Source organism: Hippocampus zosterae, chromosome 5 (genome assembly GCF_025434085.1).
Source record: "Hippocampus zosterae strain Florida chromosome 5, ASM2543408v3, whole genome shotgun sequence".
Classification (NCBI taxonomy): domain Eukaryota; kingdom Metazoa; phylum Chordata; class Actinopteri; order Syngnathiformes; family Syngnathidae; genus Hippocampus; species Hippocampus zosterae.
In genome coordinates, this window is record NC_067455.1 from 25,763,817 (window position 1) to 25,783,179 (window position 19,363).

At 48.3% G+C, this 19,363-nt stretch overlaps 1 protein-coding gene across 3 annotated transcripts in view; it reads right to left on the bottom strand.

Moving 5' to 3' along the window:
* Positions 1-19,363, bottom strand: part of azi2 (5-azacytidine induced 2) — a 72,627-nt gene that overhangs the window by 10,991 nt on the left and 42,273 nt on the right. For all 3 annotated transcript variants that reach the window (XM_052064792.1, XM_052064791.1, XM_052064790.1), the window contains one exon: positions 3,895-4,019. In XM_052064792.1, coding sequence (XP_051920752.1) covers positions 3,895-4,019 — 125 coding nt within the window. The remainder of the gene's footprint in view (positions 1-3,894; positions 4,020-19,363) is intronic.

The window sequence follows — 19,363 nt, forward strand, 5'->3', positions numbered from 1 at the left end:
CCTGATTCATATTTCAATCTCAAATCTTTCTTAAATTCAATAGTAGTTTTTTTCAGCATCTTTACTCCTTCCACTTGCTTTCTTTGGTGCCATGCAGAAATAACAGTCCAATTTGTGTCGATCTCAACAAACACGTCTGCTTTTTAAAAAATCTTTATAGAACACGTCCGCTCACAATGGACGCACAATGGACGTTCTTTTTTTTTTAATCTTTGAACATCCATCCATCCATCATCTACCGCTTATCCGGGGCCGGGTCGCGGGAGCAACAGCTTTAGCAGGGAAGCCCAGACTTCCGTCTCCCTAGCTACTTCTTCCAGCTCTCCCCGGGGGATCGCGAGTCGTTCCCAGGCAAGCTGGGTGACATAGTCTCTCCAGCGTGTCCTGGGTCTTCCGCGGGGTCTCCTCCCGGTGGGACATGATCGGAACGCCTCACCGTGGAGGCGCTCAGGAGGCATCCGAATCAGATGCCCAAGCCACCTCATCTGGCTCCTCTCGATGTGGAGGAGAAGCGGCTCGACTCTGAGCCCCTCCCGGATGACCGAGCTTCTCACCTTATCTCTAAGGGAGAGCCCGGACACCCTGCGGAGAAAACTCATTTCGGCCGCTTGTAACCGGGATCTCATTCTTTCGGTCACGACCCATAGCTCATGACCATAGATGAGGGTTGGAACGTAGATCGACCGGTAAATTGAGAGCTTCGCCCTTTGGCTCAGCTCCTTCTTCACCACGACAGACCGATACAACGGCCGCATCACAGCAGACGCTGCACCGATCCGCCTGTCGATCTCCCGCTCCCTCCTGCCCCCACTCGTGAACAAGACCCCAAGATACTTGAACTCCTCCACTTGGGGTAAGATCTCCTCCCCGACCTGGAGGGGGCACTCCACCCTTTTCCGACTGAGGACCATGGTTTCAGATTTGGAGGTGCTGATCTTGATCCTAACCGCTTCACACTCGGCTGCGAAACGCTCCAGTGAGAGTTGGAGAGCCCTGTTTGAAGGAGCCAACAGCACCACATTATCTGCAAAAAGTAGGGATGCAATATTGAGGCCCCCAAAACGGACCCCCTCAACGCTTCGGCTGCGCTTAGAAATTCTGTCCATAAAGGTTATGAACAGAATCGGCGACAAAGGGCAGCCTTGGCGGAGTCCTACCCCCACTGGAAACGATTCCGACTTACTGCCGGCAATGCGAACCAAACAAACATCGGTGGTATAGTGACCGAACAGCCCGTATCAGGGGGTTCGGTACCCCATACCCTCAAAGCACCCCCCACAGAACTCCCCGAGGGACACGGTCAAATGCCTTCTCCAAGTCCACAAAACACATGTAGACTGGTTGGGCGAATTCCCACATACCCTCGAGGACCCTGCTAAGGGTGTAGAGCTGGTCCACTGTTCCACGGCCGGGACGAAAACCAGACTGCTCCTCCTCAATCTGAGGCTCAACTTCTGCTCAAAATGGACGCACAATGGCAGCCTTCTCGTTACCTCTGCGTCCCGGGTCCTGGACGCATAATTTTCCCGCGGGCCGCACAGTTCCAAGTAATGTGCGTTTTTGGGACGCAATGGAAGATCTTTGAACACGTCTGCTCACAATGGACGCTCTTTCTTTTTAAAAAAAATCTTTATTGAACACGTCTTCTCGCAACGGAGGCATCACTTCTTCGTCAACCCGAGGAAACGTCACTTCCTCGTGTAAGGAAGTCGAGTGGCACATTCAAGTGCACTAAGTTTGGTCGAATTTCAGTCGTAATCCGAGGCATAAAAAACTCGAAATTTGTGGTCGAAAACCGATTTGTCAAGTCAAGTCAAGTCAACAGTATTTATAGAGCACTTTCAAACAGCCATCGCTGCATACAAAGTGCTGTACATGGAGCGATTTAACATATACAATAAACAGTAAGACGAATCAGTAATAAGTAATAAGTAATAAGGCGGTAGAAAGCACCAAGCAGTAAAACCAATAGCAAATCTAAGTCATGCTGAGTCAAACGCCAAAGAATACAAGTGAGTTTTGAGGAGGGATTTAAAGATGGGCAGCGAGGAGGCTTGCCGAATGTTCAGTGGGGGGGATTTGGTCGATAACAGAGACATTTGAAAACCCAGGTTTGACTGTACTTCCGAAAACAAAGCCTCTTTAAAGTCGGTTGATTTTGCGTGGTCTCCAACGATCAGGGATTGGGAGGTGTGTCGAGATTTTGGTTAAATTCTGACTTAGGTTAGGTTAGGTTTCAGTTGGCTGGGAACCTTTCCTCTTGTACAGTCCTCAAGGGCCACTGTCCTGCCTGTTTTCCAGCTCTCCCATGAGCAACACGCCTGATTCAAATAATAAGGAATATTCTAATGCTGCTTCAGAGCTGGCTGATGAGCTTACTATCTGAAGCAGGTGTGTTGCAGCCCGGGAGAGCCGGAAAACAGGCAGGGCAGAGGCCCTCCAGGCCTGGAGCAGTACATGCTTCTGTTGGGACTCATTTAGTGAAACATCCATCCATTTTCTGATCCGCTGAACTTCACAAGCGTCGCGGGACGTTGCTGGAGCCTATCCCAGCTGTCTTCGGGCAGTAGACGGGGTGCACCCTGAACTGGTTGCCAGTGAATCGCAGGGCACACATCAACAATCAACCATCCTTGCTCACACTCACACCTTGGGACAATTAAGAGTGTTCCATTAAACCTGCCACGCATGTCTTTAGAATGTGGCAGGAAACCTGAGTACCTGGAGAAACGCAAGTCGGCACAGGGAGCACATGCAAACTCCACGCAGGAAGGCTGGAGACGGAATCTAACCCTGCACCTCTGCACTGTGAGGCCTATGCGATAACCAGTCGACTACCGGGCTGATTTTTTACAGAACATTTATCATAAATAAATAAATACAACACAACATAAAACAGTGACAATAACACAATCGTAACAACTATTCTCACATATGACCAGGTTGAAGAAATGTATCCACAAACACCACTGAGCTACTAGCCATGGCAAGTAAGTAAGACCACATTTCCCCACGTCCCTAAATAGCTCAGGGCACCACAGCAATGTGTGAAGCAGGGGATGATGACACAACAGAGCCACCCAAAATGCCCCCCGAAGTACCCCCCCCCTCCAAAAAAAACAAAAATAAAACTAAACAAGAGAAGACACAAGAGAAGTGGATTCACCAGCCAGTGCCACTGAAAGTACATCTAAGAGCTACCTGGTAATACCTGAGGTGGACAGTGATGTCAATCTTCTTGAGTGGTGGTGAAATGGGCTTGAAAATATTTATGCATACATGCCTCAAGTAGCCTTTCAGCCATGGCTTTCTTTCTTTTGGACACACAATCACTGATTGTCTTTTGTAGTTGAGAGGGCATCTTTTCAAATGCATTAGAAAATGTCAATATATGAAGATAGTCTTCTGTACTTAGGTTTGTATTTTTGTCATACATCTGGTTAAGAAGTGTGCGGTCCTATTATTGTAGTGCTGTTGAAAAATTGTGTACCCATCCAACATTTAAACTGCCCATCCCTAGTACATTTGTTCTTAAATATTTAATTTAGATTACATTTTGATGCTGTCTTAATTTAATAGTATTTACAGTGTTTACTTTTTTTTAAAGAAAAGCTTAAGATACTATTAAGCAAACATGATTTGCCATTTTCTCCTGTGATTTATGTACAGTCGAGCTTGTTGAATATCAACCCATAATATTGTTCTGCAATGTTTTACAGAGGATGTATGAAGCACTTTAAAAATAAACAGCTGTTGTTCAGAACCACTGTCTACCGTATATTCATTATTGTTCTGGGAAACCAGTACAGCATTCTTTGTCGGTTATTGTCCAATTATCGTTAATGGGGGGGGGGGGGGGGGAATAATACAAACATGCACGCACACACACCTCACCTCGTCTTGCCTCACTGATCAATGGTCTCAGCTTCCGAATCAGGCCTCTTTGGTGTCTCACCTCTGAATGGAGACGAGTGATCTCAGAATGCAAAGTCTCATATGCCTGTTGCATGCTCCTCTCCCTGCAGATGCACAGAATATTGGATTTAAACGGTGTTCGCCACATGCCGGTAAAATCAGCTCAAGATTGTCTTTTGCCAATGACTGTATAAAAGTAATTGTGAACTGATTGTAAGAATAATTTGTTCAAAATGTTGGTACAGATGTCTTTTGAATGGGGCTCTTAAAACATCTGGCAGTCAGAAGTCAGATAAATGAGGTTTGTAATAAATGTGAAGACCTTCTGGTGTTGAGAAGGATTACATTAGCAAGTGAGGTTTGCTGATACAGCAAGATACAGGAGAAACTGCGTAATTTGTGTGGTTTAACAATTCAGTTTGACAAAGCATAAGTGATGAGATGAATATGAGGCAACAGGTTTTATAATCTGCATTCTCAGCAGGCATCGGAAAATATTACCGGTATGATTTGTGAGATCAGCAACAAAACCTGTCCTATCCACACCTGACATGAGGATGCAAATCTCATGAATACTTTCTCTGAAGACAAAACACCTGCCTGAAACGGCACGGAAGCAAAAATATGAGGACAATTTACAAGCATTTACCAGAGAAAAGTAGGTGGAAATTAATTCCCATTGCCGCATGATTAAAGCTCATGTCAACGTCGGGTGAAGTCAAGTTTTCTTTCTTTCTACTTTCTCATGAAGATTAATGTACTGTATTGGGTTTCACACTCCTCTAGTGGGCATAGAGGAGAATTGCAACCAATAATAAAAAATGTCTCTCAAACTTGTTGAGCTTGTGAAATCCTATTTCTCCCAAAATGTGAAATCTATTTCACTTCTAATACATACTAAATGTATTCTAAAACAGCAACTTCAGAAGTCTGAAACTTAGACGGGTTACAGTGGAAGTCCAAAATTTAGTTGGAATCCTTCCATCCATCCAATCACATATAGACAAAAAAAAGAGGTTCTCAATTAAACTACTAAGCATTTCTTTGGTGAGTGGAAGGAAGCAGGATTATACAGAGAAATTCCCAGGGAGAACATGCAAATCCATCCATCCATCCATTTTCCAAACCGTTTTATCCTCACTAGGGCCGGGTGGTGCTAGAGCCTATCCTAGCCCTCTTTGGGCAGTAGGCGGGGGACACCATGAACCGGTAGCTAGCCAATCGCAGGGCACACAGAGACGAACAACCATGCGCACTCACACTCACAACTAGGGACAATTTAGTGTGTTCAATCAGCCTGCCATGCATGTTTTTGGAACGTGGAAGGAAACTGGAGTACCCGGAGAAAACCTACGCAGGCCCGGGGAGAACATGCAAACTCCACACAGGGAGGCCAGAGCTGGAATTGAACCCGGTACCTCTGCACTGTGAAGTCGACGTGCTAACCACTGGACTACGGGGCCGCCCTGAACATCAGTGTTGTGTCCAAGGACCGGCAACCCAAGGCCAAGGCCATGGCCAAGGACTTGACTCCGAGGCCAAGGTCAAGGCTGATTTTTCGTATGAATCGTCCAAAGGGTGTATCACTAAACTCTCGTAATCAGGCACGATTACGAGACAAGTTGGTCATTAGATTTGTAGGATTCATCGCTGTGAAAAATATTATGAAAATAGTATTGGTTATTCTATAATTTACTGGTTGTAGAATGGTAACTTTATGAATAAAGCAATCGTCACAAGGTGTAGTAATGCTAATGTTAACTGTTGGTAGAACTCATGATGACGTGTGTTAAATTCTTTCGTCAAATTGATAGTAGATTACACATTCATCGTCTTGGGAAAAGGATGTCAAGCCACATCAATACTTACCTGTATTAATGATTACCAGTAAATTAATCTTTGCAGTGTGAGATTGGAAAAAATACTCTGATGATGCCACATGAGTACACCAGTTTTTGATCCATTTATTTTTTGGAATAAACCTGGAGTACACAGCTACTGATGTAATTAATGCATCGTTTTCAAACATTTACTCTTGCTATGCAGATGACTGCCAGATCTATGTCCCACTGAGCAAGAAAGACGCCTTCTCATTAAGGCCACTCCTATCCTGTCTGGAAGAAATCAAAACCCGGATGGCACAAAATTTCTTGAAATTCAACGAAAAGAAGACGGAGGTGATATTGTTTGGTCCCAGTGGCCCTGGTACATTCCATCCTGTAGACTTGGGCCCCCTGTCTCCTTATCTGAAATCAACGGTCTCAAACTTGGGCCTTAAACTGGACAGTGATTTCAAACTCGATCGGCAAATTGGTGCCGTTTTTAAGTCAAGCTTCTTTCACCTTAGACAGCTGGCCAAAATAAAACCTCTCCTCTCACATGAACACTTTGAGACAGTAATTCATGCCTTTGTCACATCCCGGCTGGATTACTGCAATGCCCTGTACTTTGGAGTCAGCCAGTCCTCCATTAAGCGCCTTCAGCTGGTCCAGAATGCCGCTGCTCGCCTCTTGACTGTTACTCGTAAGAGGGAGCATATAACTCCTACTCTGGCATCCCTTCACTGGCTCCCCATTCATTCTAGAGTTATTTTCAAGATCCTCCTCTTTGTTTTCAAATCTCTGAATAATCTCGCGCCACCTTACCTCTCTGAGCTCATCCGCCCCCACACACCTGCCCGGCGCCTCAGGTCTGTGGACCAGTCTTTGTTAGAAGTACAGTGCACTCCGCTTAATAGAACACCATTGGGCCGAAGCGCTTCTGTTCTACTAAGCGGGGTTTCTATTAACCGGAGACACTTTATTAGGTACACCTTCAGACACGTCGACGACCAAGTTATGCACGCAGAAAACCCCCTGCTGACGAGTTAGAAGAGATATTTCGACTGTGGACGTCCATATCTTTAATCAAACAACAACTTTAATCAACTTCAGTCAAACATCTCAAATCACGAGAAAAATTTTGTTACTTTTGTCTGGAAACAGGAGTCCGTAATTTTGCGGTTGACTTCCCTCTCAATGCGCTGGATAAGAGGGAAGTCCTGGAAACCGCGGGCGTACCTTCTGAGAATCCGGCAATGCATCGTATCGTCTGAGTATGTCCTTATCCGCAGGTGATAGCCCTCGTCTCTTGAATGAAGTTGAAGCCATTGTGACGTGCGTGTGTCTATGTGTGGAGTGACGCGTGCTACCTGTTACTGTATACGGCTAGAACTACCGCGTTTTCTCGCGATAGTGGTACAGTATCGCGATAGCTACACTTCGAAAACCACTAGTTTACAATGTTCATTGCTTACGGCCTGTTCTATTAAGCGGAGATCTGTTCTACTAAGCGGAGTATCTTTATAGGAAATTGCATTAGGCAAATCTGTTCCAGAGCCTTTTGCTCTATTAAGCGGATTACTCTATTAACCGGTGTTCTATTAAGCGGAGTGCACTGTACCAAGAACTAAACTGAGGCTCAGAGGGGATCGAGCCTTTTCTGTTGCTGGTCCCTCTCTCTGGAATGACCTCCCACTGAACATTCGGCAAGCCTCCTCGCTGCCCATCTTTAAAGGCCTCCTCAAAACTCACTTGTATTCTTTGGCGTTCGACTCAGCATGAATTAGATTTGTTCTTGATTTTACTGCTTGGTGCTTTCTACCGCCTTTATTACCGATTCGTCTTACTGTTTATTGTGTATGTTAAATCGCTCCATGTACAGCACTTTGTATGCAGCGATGGCTGTTTGCAAGTGCTCTAAATACTGTTGACTTGAAACATTGTACTTTTGAGTGTCAGAATTCTTGATTCTGAATATCAGTCAAAATAGAAAAATGGGTTCCCATGATGAACTTTTACGGAACCCAACATTAGTTACCGTGGTTTCCCATTGGGTAATCCGACGGAACCGAAAAACGGTTACCCTGAATTTCTGACATCCTCAGGCATGCTACTGAATTATTAAAAAATTTGCAGTATTTGTTTATAATTGTGTGTATATGTTGTTGTTTGTTTTATTATCATATGCAATTGAATAAATAGACCATTTCAGAATTCGAAATTTGGAACTCTCTCAATGCATAATGGGACTCATACTTTTCTGATCAGCGAGTCCCTGGGACTCGCTGCCGGTAAACTGTAAAATTATCACTGCAGAGATTACCGCTTTTTCTGCACTCAGTGATTGACTTCTATGCAAAGTCATTTCTCAACTTGTCTTCCGTGCCATGTCATGCCTGTTGAGTGTTGATTTACTTCATATTAAGAAACTACTACACTAAAACATTAATTAATGTATATCATATGCTTTTATTTTTGTTTTTCTCAGTATAAATAACACATACCCTGACTGTTTTACGCTTTGAATTAAAACACTTCATTCAAGTGTTAGGGAGTGCAAGGGGTTATGATGAAGGGGTGTTGCTAATCATGACCTGCCAAGTGGTATGATAGCATGGTTTTATACATGCCTCGGCAAGGCCTCAGCTTCAAAATCAGTCCTTGGCCTTGGCCTTGCCCCGGAAAACCTCCTTGGTTTTGTAGAGGATCCCTATGGTTTTGGCTATTTTTCGTTTTACGTTATCGTTCCAACATAGTTTTGAGTCTATTACAAATCCGAGAAACTTGGTTTCATACGCTCTTTCTATCTCAATTGAGTTTACCATAATTTTAGCTTGGTGTTTGATTGGTCTTGTGCCAAAAACAATTAACTTCGATTTTAAGTGACAAAGTATTTCTGTCGAACCAGTGATTTAATTTGTTTAATTCGTTTTCTACGGTTGTCAGGAGCTGTTTCAGATTTATTCCAGAACAGTAGAAAGTTGTATCATCAGCAAATAGGACACATTTCAATTGTTTTGAGACCTTGCAGACATAATTTATATATAAGATGAATAGTTTTGGACCAAGCACTGACCTGTGAGGAACCCCATGAGTGATTTTCAGTTGTTTCGGTTTTTTTATTGTTGAGCTGCAGTACAGATATCTGTTTTCTAAATAACTTTTTATCCATTTATAAGCTACACCCTCTAATGCCATATCTTTCTAGTTTTTTCAATAATATACTGTGATCTATTGTGTCAAAAGCTTTTTTTAGATCTAGGAAAACCCCAACAGTAAATTCTTTGTTGTCTATATTAGTGGCTATTGCTTCCACAAACTCTAGAACGGCCTGTCACGTTTCGGTTTTGCGGTCTGGCCAGCAGGTGGCATGAGCGGTCTTACTAGCGCACCTGCTGCCAATCTGTAATGTATAGATGCACTATTTAAGGACTCCACCGTCCTACACCTGTTGTGGGAGTATTGTTCGATGGCATTGCTGTCTTCGCTGTTCTTTGACTTATTGGCTTTTGACCTCGTCGTGATTTCGCGTTATAGTTCTCGGTACCCATTTTTGAGTAAGTACTGTTTTGTTTTGATGATCTGGCTTTTGTGCGTGTAGTACACAAATGGGTCCATGAGGCCTCATGAGGCGTGTCGACACAATGACACACTGTGTTGATACTCTACCGATACTGTGTCGCTGACCACTGCCACCTGCTGGACCTTCAAAATCCCTGCAGCCAACCCACTTGACAGACTGACCAAACTGATTTGATGATGACGTGTATACAATGCACGACCTCACTCTACTCAATGACTGGTACTGAATGAGTTAAAAGCTCAGTGTAGCCACAAGCGCCATTGTTTATGTTGTTGTTTATGCTCTTTATATTGTCTATAATGTTCAGATTACGTCTTTTTTTATATAGCTGCTATCCTTTCTTAGCTGCGTGTGTTTAATGCACAGTATGTTTACATGCATGTATGCACTGAGGATTGAGAGGAAGAAATTTCATCTATGCTGCATGTCATACATAAAGCATATTTGACAATAAAGATGACATTGACCCTTGACAATATCATTCACATCCATGCATTCATATTGTATCATTCAATGTGTTTCAATAATGTGAAATTCATGTGAATGAGGATGCTTGTGGGCTTTGTCTTCACAATTTTTTCACAAACGTTCATAAAACACTTCTCATATAATAATAGCCTACTATATGACAGCCGGCATGACGCTAGAAGTCAGACGGACACATTTTTTCTGATAATCAGTGTGTTTTCCGTATTGCTCAAACATATATTTTTATTCGAGCGAGGGTGGGGTCGAGCTTGTTTCGGCAATCGGCATCGTGTCGCCAGATGCACTTCCTTAGGATACACAGTGCGGGCTTTTGCTGCGTAAACGCCCCCTGCACTGAGTCGACGCCCCCTTGACTAAGTGCCGCAGCTTGGACTGTTCCAAGCAGCAGATGCAGTCTAAACTGCACCGGTGCAGTTCACGTGTCAATTAGCAGCCTGGACTGTGTCAACGCAGCCGATGTGTCAATTAGCAGCCTGGACTGTGTCAATGCAGCCGATGCAGTCTAAACTGCGCCGGTGCAGTTCATGTGTCAATCACGTGACGTAATGAAGCGGCACATGCACCGACACGTGGTTTGCTCTGTGAGCCCGGCGCATGCATCAACGCATCGGTGTCGCTGGACCCATCACTAGCGTTTACTAGTTGTAACCCAGCCTTGATAAGACTGTTATTTTATTGTTAGTTTCTGTAGGGTGATATTTGTTTGTAATACTGCTGTTTCCGAGGGACAATGAACGCACCGCAGCGTTTGGAGCGAGGACCCGTTAGCGAGAGAGACAGAACATTCTCGCACTTTCCCAGGCGGGTCGAAACGAAGAACGATAAATGAAAACTTGTCCTTGATCCTCTACCTGTACAATATATGTATGTTTTTTTCCTTGTTATTCTTTATGCAGTCTGTTGCAGTTTCCCCAACTACTCCTATTGTAAATATTCACTCAATATATTTTTTTATAAAAACCTCAGTCAATGTGTCTTCTTCCTGTTGGAGGTTTCTCCTTGACTCTAACTAGAGTCTGCTGTTGCCAATCTCACTGTGACCTTATGTAGTGCATCCTAACTCAAATAGATTTTATAAATTGACTGACAACTTAATAGAAGGGTGCCACTAGTAGCTGCACCTAGGGTGACTACATAGTGTTACATTGTTTTTCGTTCGTAGTTTGCGGTTTTTATTTCTCTTCCTTGCTCTTTTGTGCAAGCACTTTTTGTTACTTGTTTGGATTTGCCTCCTGGTCCTTATTGTGAACCAGCGCTTTACGTTCTCGCCTTATTTCGGTGCGATCGAGACATTAAATTGTCTTTTTTTCCTACGGAGACCTTGTTTTTGTCTACGCTTTTTTGGATCCCCCAAACTCGGTTTATCCGAGACATAACACTGCCATTGACGCATGCGGAGAAGAGGTCGGCCAATCAGTGAAGCGCGTCCGTGCACTTATATGTAAATTATGGAGAGAGAGAAAATGTGTACGTGAGTGACGACACGCGCGCATGCGGAGAAGAGGTCGGCCAATCAGTGAAGCGCATCCGTGCACATATATGTAAATATATGAAGAGAGGTGGACGTGAGTGAGGACAGGCACGCAGGGGGTGGTTCCGGCAATGAGTGAAGGGTGGGCGTGTAAGTGGACGCTAAAGGCACGTCTCTAGCAGGTACCAGCACCTGTATAAAATGTGAGTATGTGCATTATTGCAAAACAACTTCGGTTTTGGTTTCCAAGAACCCCCGAAAATGAATTCCACAAAGAAACACGCCTACGAAGCGCAATTCAAACTCCAAGCCATCGGTTATGCAGTAAAACATGGGAATCGAGCAGCCGCCAGAGAATTTAATGTCAACGAATCCATGGTTCGCAAATGGAGGAAGCAGGAGAACGAGCTTCGCCAAGTCAAAAAGACGAAGCGGAGTTTCCGTGGAAATAAGGCAAGGTGGCCCGAGTTGAAAGACCAACTGGAGCGGTGGATTCTTGATCAAAGAGCAGCCGGCAGAAGCGTCTCCACTGTCACCATTCGAGTAAGGGCGAAAACGTTAGCCGAAGAATTGAAAATTGAACATTTTCAAGGAGGTCCGTCTTGGTGCTTTCGCTTTATGAAACGGCGCCATCTATCCGTGAGAGTGAAGACGACCGTGGCTCAGCAACTTCCAGCGGACTACAAAGAAAAGCTGGCCGTTTTCCGCACCTACTACAGTAAGAAGATTGTCGACAAACGCATCCAGCCTAACCACATTACCAACATGGACGAGGTCCCGATGACTTTCGGGATCCCGGTGAACCACACTGTGGAGAAGAAGGGGACCAACACGGTTGCAATATGCACAACGGGGCACGAGAAGTCAGCTTTTACTGTCGTTCTTGGTTGTCATGCCAACGGACAGAGACTGCCACCTATGGTGATTTTCAAGCGAAAGACGCTGCCGAAAGAAAAGTTTCCAGCCGGCGTCATCGTGAAAGCAAACCAAAAGGGCTGGATGGACGAGGAGAAGATGAGAGAGTGGCTAAGTGAGGTGTATGTTAAGAGACCGGATGGCTTTTTCCATGCCTCGCCGTCACTCTTGATTTGCGACTCCATGCGTGCCCATCTCACACCAGCGGTGAAAAACAAAGTCAAGCAAATGAACTCTTGCCGTCATTCCCGGAGGCTTGACTAAAGAACTCCAACCGCTGGACATCGGGATCAACCGGGCGTTCAAAGTGAAGTTGCGAGCGGCATGGGAAAAATGGATGATCGATGGCGAACACATCTTGGGAGTGAGTGGGAGGGAGGCAGCGCCGGGCTAGTTACGCCACAATCTGTGAATGGATTGTGGCTGCTTGGACGAACGTATCTGCTAGTACAGTTGTTCGCGAGCTTTTGGCAAAGCCGGCATCATTTCTGTGGAGCCACATGACGACGAGAGGGAACCCGGCGGTTTGGATGGATTACCGATACTTGCACAATTGTTCAATTCGGACACAGAAGATGACGACTTTGATGGCTTTCTGAGTGATGATTGAGCAAAAAACGTGAGTACCTTGTAAATAAAATACACCCGAACTCAGTTCTGCTTTCGTTGCCTTTTTAAAAACGTGTTTTAGCTTCGAGCTTCAGTGTATGCTTCAAGCTAACGTGTTAGCGAACGTGTTAGCATGCATGCATGCCGTATGTTTAAGCGTATGTTTTACCACTGTAAAACTGCGCCCATTAGTACAGTGCGTCCTGTGTATGTGTAAAATACAGAAATGTCACCCATTAATGAGACTGCACCCAACCGTACGGTGCGTCGAATAGTCGTGAAAATACGGTAAGTGTTTTTTTAATTTTTTTTATAAATTGGAATAACTTTAGCAATACCAGCTTTGAATGACAGGTTGCATATGTGCGTGAAAGGTTGCTCTACATATTCTATTATCTGTTTTATTATTGTCATATCAATATTAAAGCAATCAGTTGACTTTTTATTTGTAAAAGGTTTTACAATAATGATACTTCTTGTTTTTGTCACGTCCCGTGCCCGCCAGCAGGTGGCGGGCTTTTCCCCCCGCCAACTGCACACCTGTCCATAATTTCGGGCTGATTATCTACCTTTATTAAGAGGCTCCGGCAGTCCACTCACTGCCGGAGAATTCCACGCCGTGCCATTGTTCTCGCGTGCTATTTCCTCGAATGTAGATTACTCGTTGCCTTCTTGCCTTGCGGCCATCACTCTTGTTATTCGCGTTAGTCTCTAAATTGCATACTTATATATTACCTAAACAGTACTTCCTCGCACTTTGTTTTTTCAGCGAGCGTTTTCGGTTGTTTCCTTATTTTCTGGTCCTTATTTGACCAGCGCTTTTTGTTACCGTTTCCCTGTCGGGCTTTTTCTGTTAGTCATTAAAGACTCTTTTGTTTTTCTGACAAGATCTTTCCGTGTCTGCTTTACTGGGAATCCACCCATTTATTTTGTTCTGTACGAGGCGATCTGTTCATCGCCTCGGGCAGAACGTGACAGAATTCTCCGGCCACCATGGATCCCGCAGACATCGAAAAGATATTGTCCGCTCTTTCCCGACAAGAGCAACAGATGAGTCAGCACGGCCAAGCCATTTCGGAACTCCGCGGCGCGGTCTCCATGCTGGCTCATCGGTTCGATGGTTTCGGACCTCGCTTAGTTCGGGTGGAGGAACGGAGACCACCTCACCCCGGGGTTCGTCCAACCACCCCGGAAGCGCCCTCCTCATATCCCACTATGTCGAGGGAGCCATCGCTTCCACACCCCCCTCGTTACGGGGGTGAGCACGGGCAGTGTGGACACTTCCTACACCAGTGCTCTCTCATATTTGACCAACAGCCGTCTGCCTACGCTAATGACGCCGCCAAGGTGGCTTATGTTATGAGTCTGTTGACAGGTCCGGCGGCGTCATGGGCGATTGCGACCAGTGACGCAAAGCCGAATCTCCGTTCGTCGTTCCCTGATTTTGTGGCAGCATTTCGTCGGGTGTTCCACCATCCCGTGCGGGGCAGAGAGGCAGAGGGTCGGCTACTCGCCCTCCACCCGGGAAAGCGATCGGTCGCGGATACTCCATTGACTTCCGGATCCTGGCCGCACAAAGTGGATACGACGATCGAGCACTGTGTGGACTGTTTCGCCGGGGCCTGAACTCGCAACTCAAGGACGAGCTGGCGACCCGCGACCACAGCACCGATCTGGAGGAGCTGATCGACCTCTCCCTCCTCATGGACAATCGCCTGAGGGAGCGAAGCCGGGAGCGTGGAGGTGATCGGTTTCCGTTTCGACGCACCGCGTACCGTGAGGAACATCGTGGGGCACTCCGGGCAGCGGGGCTCGGTGACCACTCCGGAGTCCGGGAGACAGCACCCACGGAGGAACCGATGCAGCTGGGCGGCAAGGACGTTGGTGCGGAGGAAAGAAGGCGCCGTCTCAACGATCGTGCTACGACTGACAGCGTCCAACCATCTCCTCACGCCGCAACCAGCTATCCGGGGTCGTCATTCCATGTCCACCCCGAGAACTGTGAGTCAGGACCCCGCGCGTCACCCCCCGAGTCTAGGCGAGTCGACACGCGACCAGGACACCCCAACAGACTTGAGCTCGAGGGGGAGATATTTGGTGGGTCCCGGTCAAGGCGGGTTCGGGCCCTGGTAGACTCAGGAGCGGATGACTGTTTAATGGACACCAATCTCGCGTCCGAGCTGGGTTGTTTTTTTGGAAGAATTGATCGATAAGAAGCGGGTTCGTGATCTTGATGGGCGTCTCCTGGCGGTAGTAACGCATAGAACGGAGCCGCTAAAACTTCTACTCTCCGGCAATCATATCGAGCATCGCCGGTTTTACGTAATGCGGTCCCGCAACGCTCCGATCATCCTCGGATTACCCTGGCTTAAGACACATAACCCCGTGATTTCCTGGGCGCGCCCAGCAATAGATAGCTGGAGCCAGTATTGTTATCAGCACTGTTTACAATCAGCCGTCCGGAAGCACGAACGCGTCACGCCCCCTGAGGAGATCTGCCTTGACGGAGTGCCGGAGTGCTATCGGGATCTTAGGGAAGTATTCAGCGAGGATCGCGCGCGCTCCTTGCCCCCACACCGCCCCTACGATTGCGCTATAGACCTGCAGGCGGGCGCTCCGTTGCCGACCTCGCGGCTGTATCAGGTATCCCAACCCGAGCGCGAGGCGTTGACGGAGTGATTCAACAGCTTGCTCGCTGCAGGTCTCATTAGACCATCACGTTCACCGTTAGGGGCGGGTTTTTTCTTCGTGGGGAAGAAAGATAAGACCCTGCGACCCTGCGTAGACTATCGGGGATTAAATGAAATCACAATCAAGAATAGACACCCCCTACCCTTGTTAGACTCCGCCTTCGCCCCACTGCAATCGGCCACCGTCTTCTCACAACTAGACTTGCGCAGCGCTTACCATTTGATTCGCATCCGGGAGGGTGACAAATGGAAAACCGCTTTTAAGACCCCTCTGGTCCATTTTGAATACCTGGTTATGCCTTTTGGACTGACAAACGCTCCTGCCGTATTCCAGAACCTGATGAACGACATTTTAAGGGACATGATTAACATTCCCCTCCGTGAGTCGTCACCTTACCGTGGTGGAGGGGTTTGTGTGTCCCAATGATCCTAGAAGCTAAGTTGTCTGGGGCTTTATGCCCCTGGCAGGGTCACCCATGGCAAACAGGTTCTAGGTGAGGGGCCAGACAAAGCACAGCTCAAAAGACCCCAATGATGATAAAAATAAATGGATCTAGGTTTCCCTTGCCCGGACGCGGGTCACCGGGGCCCCCCTCTGGAGCCAGGCCTGGAGGTGGGGCTCGTTGGCAGGCGCCTGGTGGCCGGGCTTACACCCATGGGGCCCGGCCGGGCACAGCCCGAAGAGGCAACGTGGGTCCCCCTTCCCATGGGCTCACCACCCATGAGAGGGGCCAAAGGGGTCGGGTGCAATGTGAGCTGAGCGGCAGCCAAAGGCGGGGACCCTGGCGGTCCGATCCTCGGCTGCAGAAGCTAGCTCTTGGGACATGGAATGTCACCTCTCTGGCAGGGAAGGAGCCCGAGCTGGTGTGTGAGGCAGAGAATTTCCGACTGGATATAGTCGGACTTGCCTCCACACACAGCCTGGGTTCTGGTACCAGTTCTCTCGAGAGGGGTTGGACTCTCTTCCACTCTGGAGTTGCTCACGGTGAGAGGCGCAGAGCAGGTGTGGGCATACTCATTGCCCCCCGGCTCAGTGCCTGTACATTGGGGTTCACACCGGTAGACGAGAGGGTTGCCTCCCTCCGCCTTCGGGTGGGTGGACGGGTCCTGACTGTTGTTTGTGCATATGCACCAAACAGCAGCTCAGCATACCCACCCTTTTTGGAGTCCTTGGAGGGTGTGCTGGAGAGTACTCCTGCTGGGGACTCCATTGTTCTGCTGGGGGACTTCAATGCTCACGTGGGCAATGACAGTGATACCTGGAGGGGCGTAATTGGGAGGAACGGCCCCCCCGATCAGAACCCGAGTGGTGTTTTGTTATTGGACTTCTGTGCTCGTCACGGATTGTCCATAACGAACACCTTGTTCAAACATAAGGGTGTCCATATGTGCACTTGGCACCAGGACACCCTAGGCCGCAGTTCGATGATCGACTTTGTAGTTGTATCATCGGATTTGCGGCCGCATGTTCTGGACACTCGGGTGAAGAGAGGGGCGGAGCTGTCAACTGATCACCATCTGGTGGTGAGTAGGCTCCGATGGTGGGGGAAGATGCCGGTCCGTCCTGGCAGACCCAAACGTATAGTGAGGGTTTGTTGGGAGCGTCTGGCGGAATCCCCTGTCAGAAGGAGTTTCAACTCCCACCTCCGACAGAGCTTTTCCCATGTTCCGGGGGAGGCGGGGGACATTGAGCCCGAGTGGACCATGTTCCGTGCCTCTATTGTTGAGGCGGCCAATCTGAGTTGTGGCCGTAAGGTCGTTGGTGCCTGTCGTGGCGGCAACCCCCGTACTCGCTGGTGGACACCAGCAGTAAGGGATGCCGTCAAGCTGAAGAAGGAGTCCTATCGAGCCTTTATGGCCTGTGGGACCCCAGAGACAGCTGACGGGTATCGACTGGCCAAGCGGACCGCGGCTTCGGTGGTCGCCGAGGCAAAAACCCGAGCGTGGGAAGAGTTCGGTGAGGCCATGGAAGCCGACTTCCGGACGGCTTCGAGGAAATTCTGGTTCACCATCCGGCGTCTCAGGAGGGGGAAGCAGTGCACCACTAACACTGTGTACAGTGGGGATGGGGCGCTGCTGACTTCGACTCGGGACGTTGTGAACCGGTGGGCAGAGTACTTCGAAGACCTCCTCAACTCCACCAACACGCCTTCCTTGGAGGAAGCAGAGCCTGGGGACTCTGAGGTGGGCTCTCCTATCTCTGTGGTTGAAGTCACCGATGTAGTTAAAAAGCTCCTCGGTGGCAAGGCCCCAGGGGTGGATGAGATCCGCCCGGAGTTCCTCAAGGCTCTGGATGTTGTGGGGCTGTCCTGGTTGACACGCCTCTGCAACATCGCGTGGTCAACAGGGAGAGTGCCTCTGGATTGGCAGACCGGGGTGGTAGTCCCCCTTTTTAAAAAGGGGGACCGGAGGGTGTGTTCCAACTACAGAGGGATCACACTCCTCAGCCTCCATGGTAAGGTCTATTCAGGGGTGCTGGAGAGGAGGGTCCGTCAGGAAGTCGAGCCTCAGATTGAGGAGGAGCAGTGTGGTTTTCGTCCCGGCCGTGGAACAGTGGACCAGCTCTACACCCTTAGCAGGGTCCTTGAGGGTATGTGGGAATTCGCCCAACCAGTCTACATGTGTTTTGTGGACTTGGAGAAGGCGTTTGACCGTGTCCCTCGGGGAGTTCTGTGGGGGGTGCTTCGTGGGTATGGGGTACCGAACCCCCTGATACGGGCTGTTCGGTCACTATACCACCGATGTCAGAGTTTGGTTCGCATTGCCGGCAGTAAGTCGGAATCGTTTCCAGTGGGGGTAGGACTCCGCCAAGGCTGCCCTTTGTCGCCGATTCTGTTCATAACCTTTATGGACAGAATTTCTAGGCGCAGCCGAAGCGTTGAAGGGGTCCGTTTTGGGGGCCTCAGTATTACATTCCTACTTTTTGCAGATGATGTGGTGCTGTTGGCTCCTTCAAACGGGGCTCTCCAACTCTCACTGGAGCGTTTCTCAGCCGAGTGTGAAGCGGTTGGGATGAAAATCAGCACCTCCAAATCTGAAACCATGGTCCTCAGTCGGAAAAGGGTGGAGTGCCCCTTCCGGGTCGGGGAGGAGATCTTACCCCAAGCGGAGGAGTTCAAGTATCTTGGGGTCTTGTTCACGAGTGGGGGTAGGAGGGAGCGGGAGATCGACAGGCGGATCGGTGCAGCGTCTGCTGTGATGCGGACGTTGTATCGGTCTGTCGTGGTGAAGAAGGAGCTGAGCCAAAGGGCGAAGCTCTCAATTTACCGGTCGATCTACGTCCCAACCCTCACCTATGGTCACGAGCTATGGGTCGTGACCGAAAGAACGAGATCCCGGATACAAGCGGCTGAAATGAGTTTTCTCCGCAGGGTGTCTGGGCTCTCCCTTAGAGATAAGGTGAGAAGCTCAGTCATCCGGGGGGGCTCAGAGTCGAGCCGCTTCTCCTCCACATCGAGAGGAGCCAGATGAGGTGGCTTGGGCATCTGATTCGGATGCCTCCTGAGCGCCTCCCCGGTGAGGTGTTCCGGTCATGTCCCACCGGGAGGAGACCCCGAGGAAGACCCAGGACACGCTGGAGAGACTATGTCACCCAGCTTGCCTGGGAACGACTCGGGATCCCCCGGGGAGAGCTGGAAGAAGTAGCTAGGGAGAGGGAAGTCTGGGCTTCCCTGCTAAAGCTGATGCCCCCGCGACCCGGCCCCGGATAAGCGGTAGATGATGGATGGATGGATGGATGATTAACATTTTTTGTTTCGTTTATCTTGACGATATTTTGATTTTTTCCCGGTCATTACACGAGAACCAGCAACACGTTAGGCTGGTGCTACAACGTCTACTGGAAAACCGGCTCTTCGTCAAGGCAGAAAAG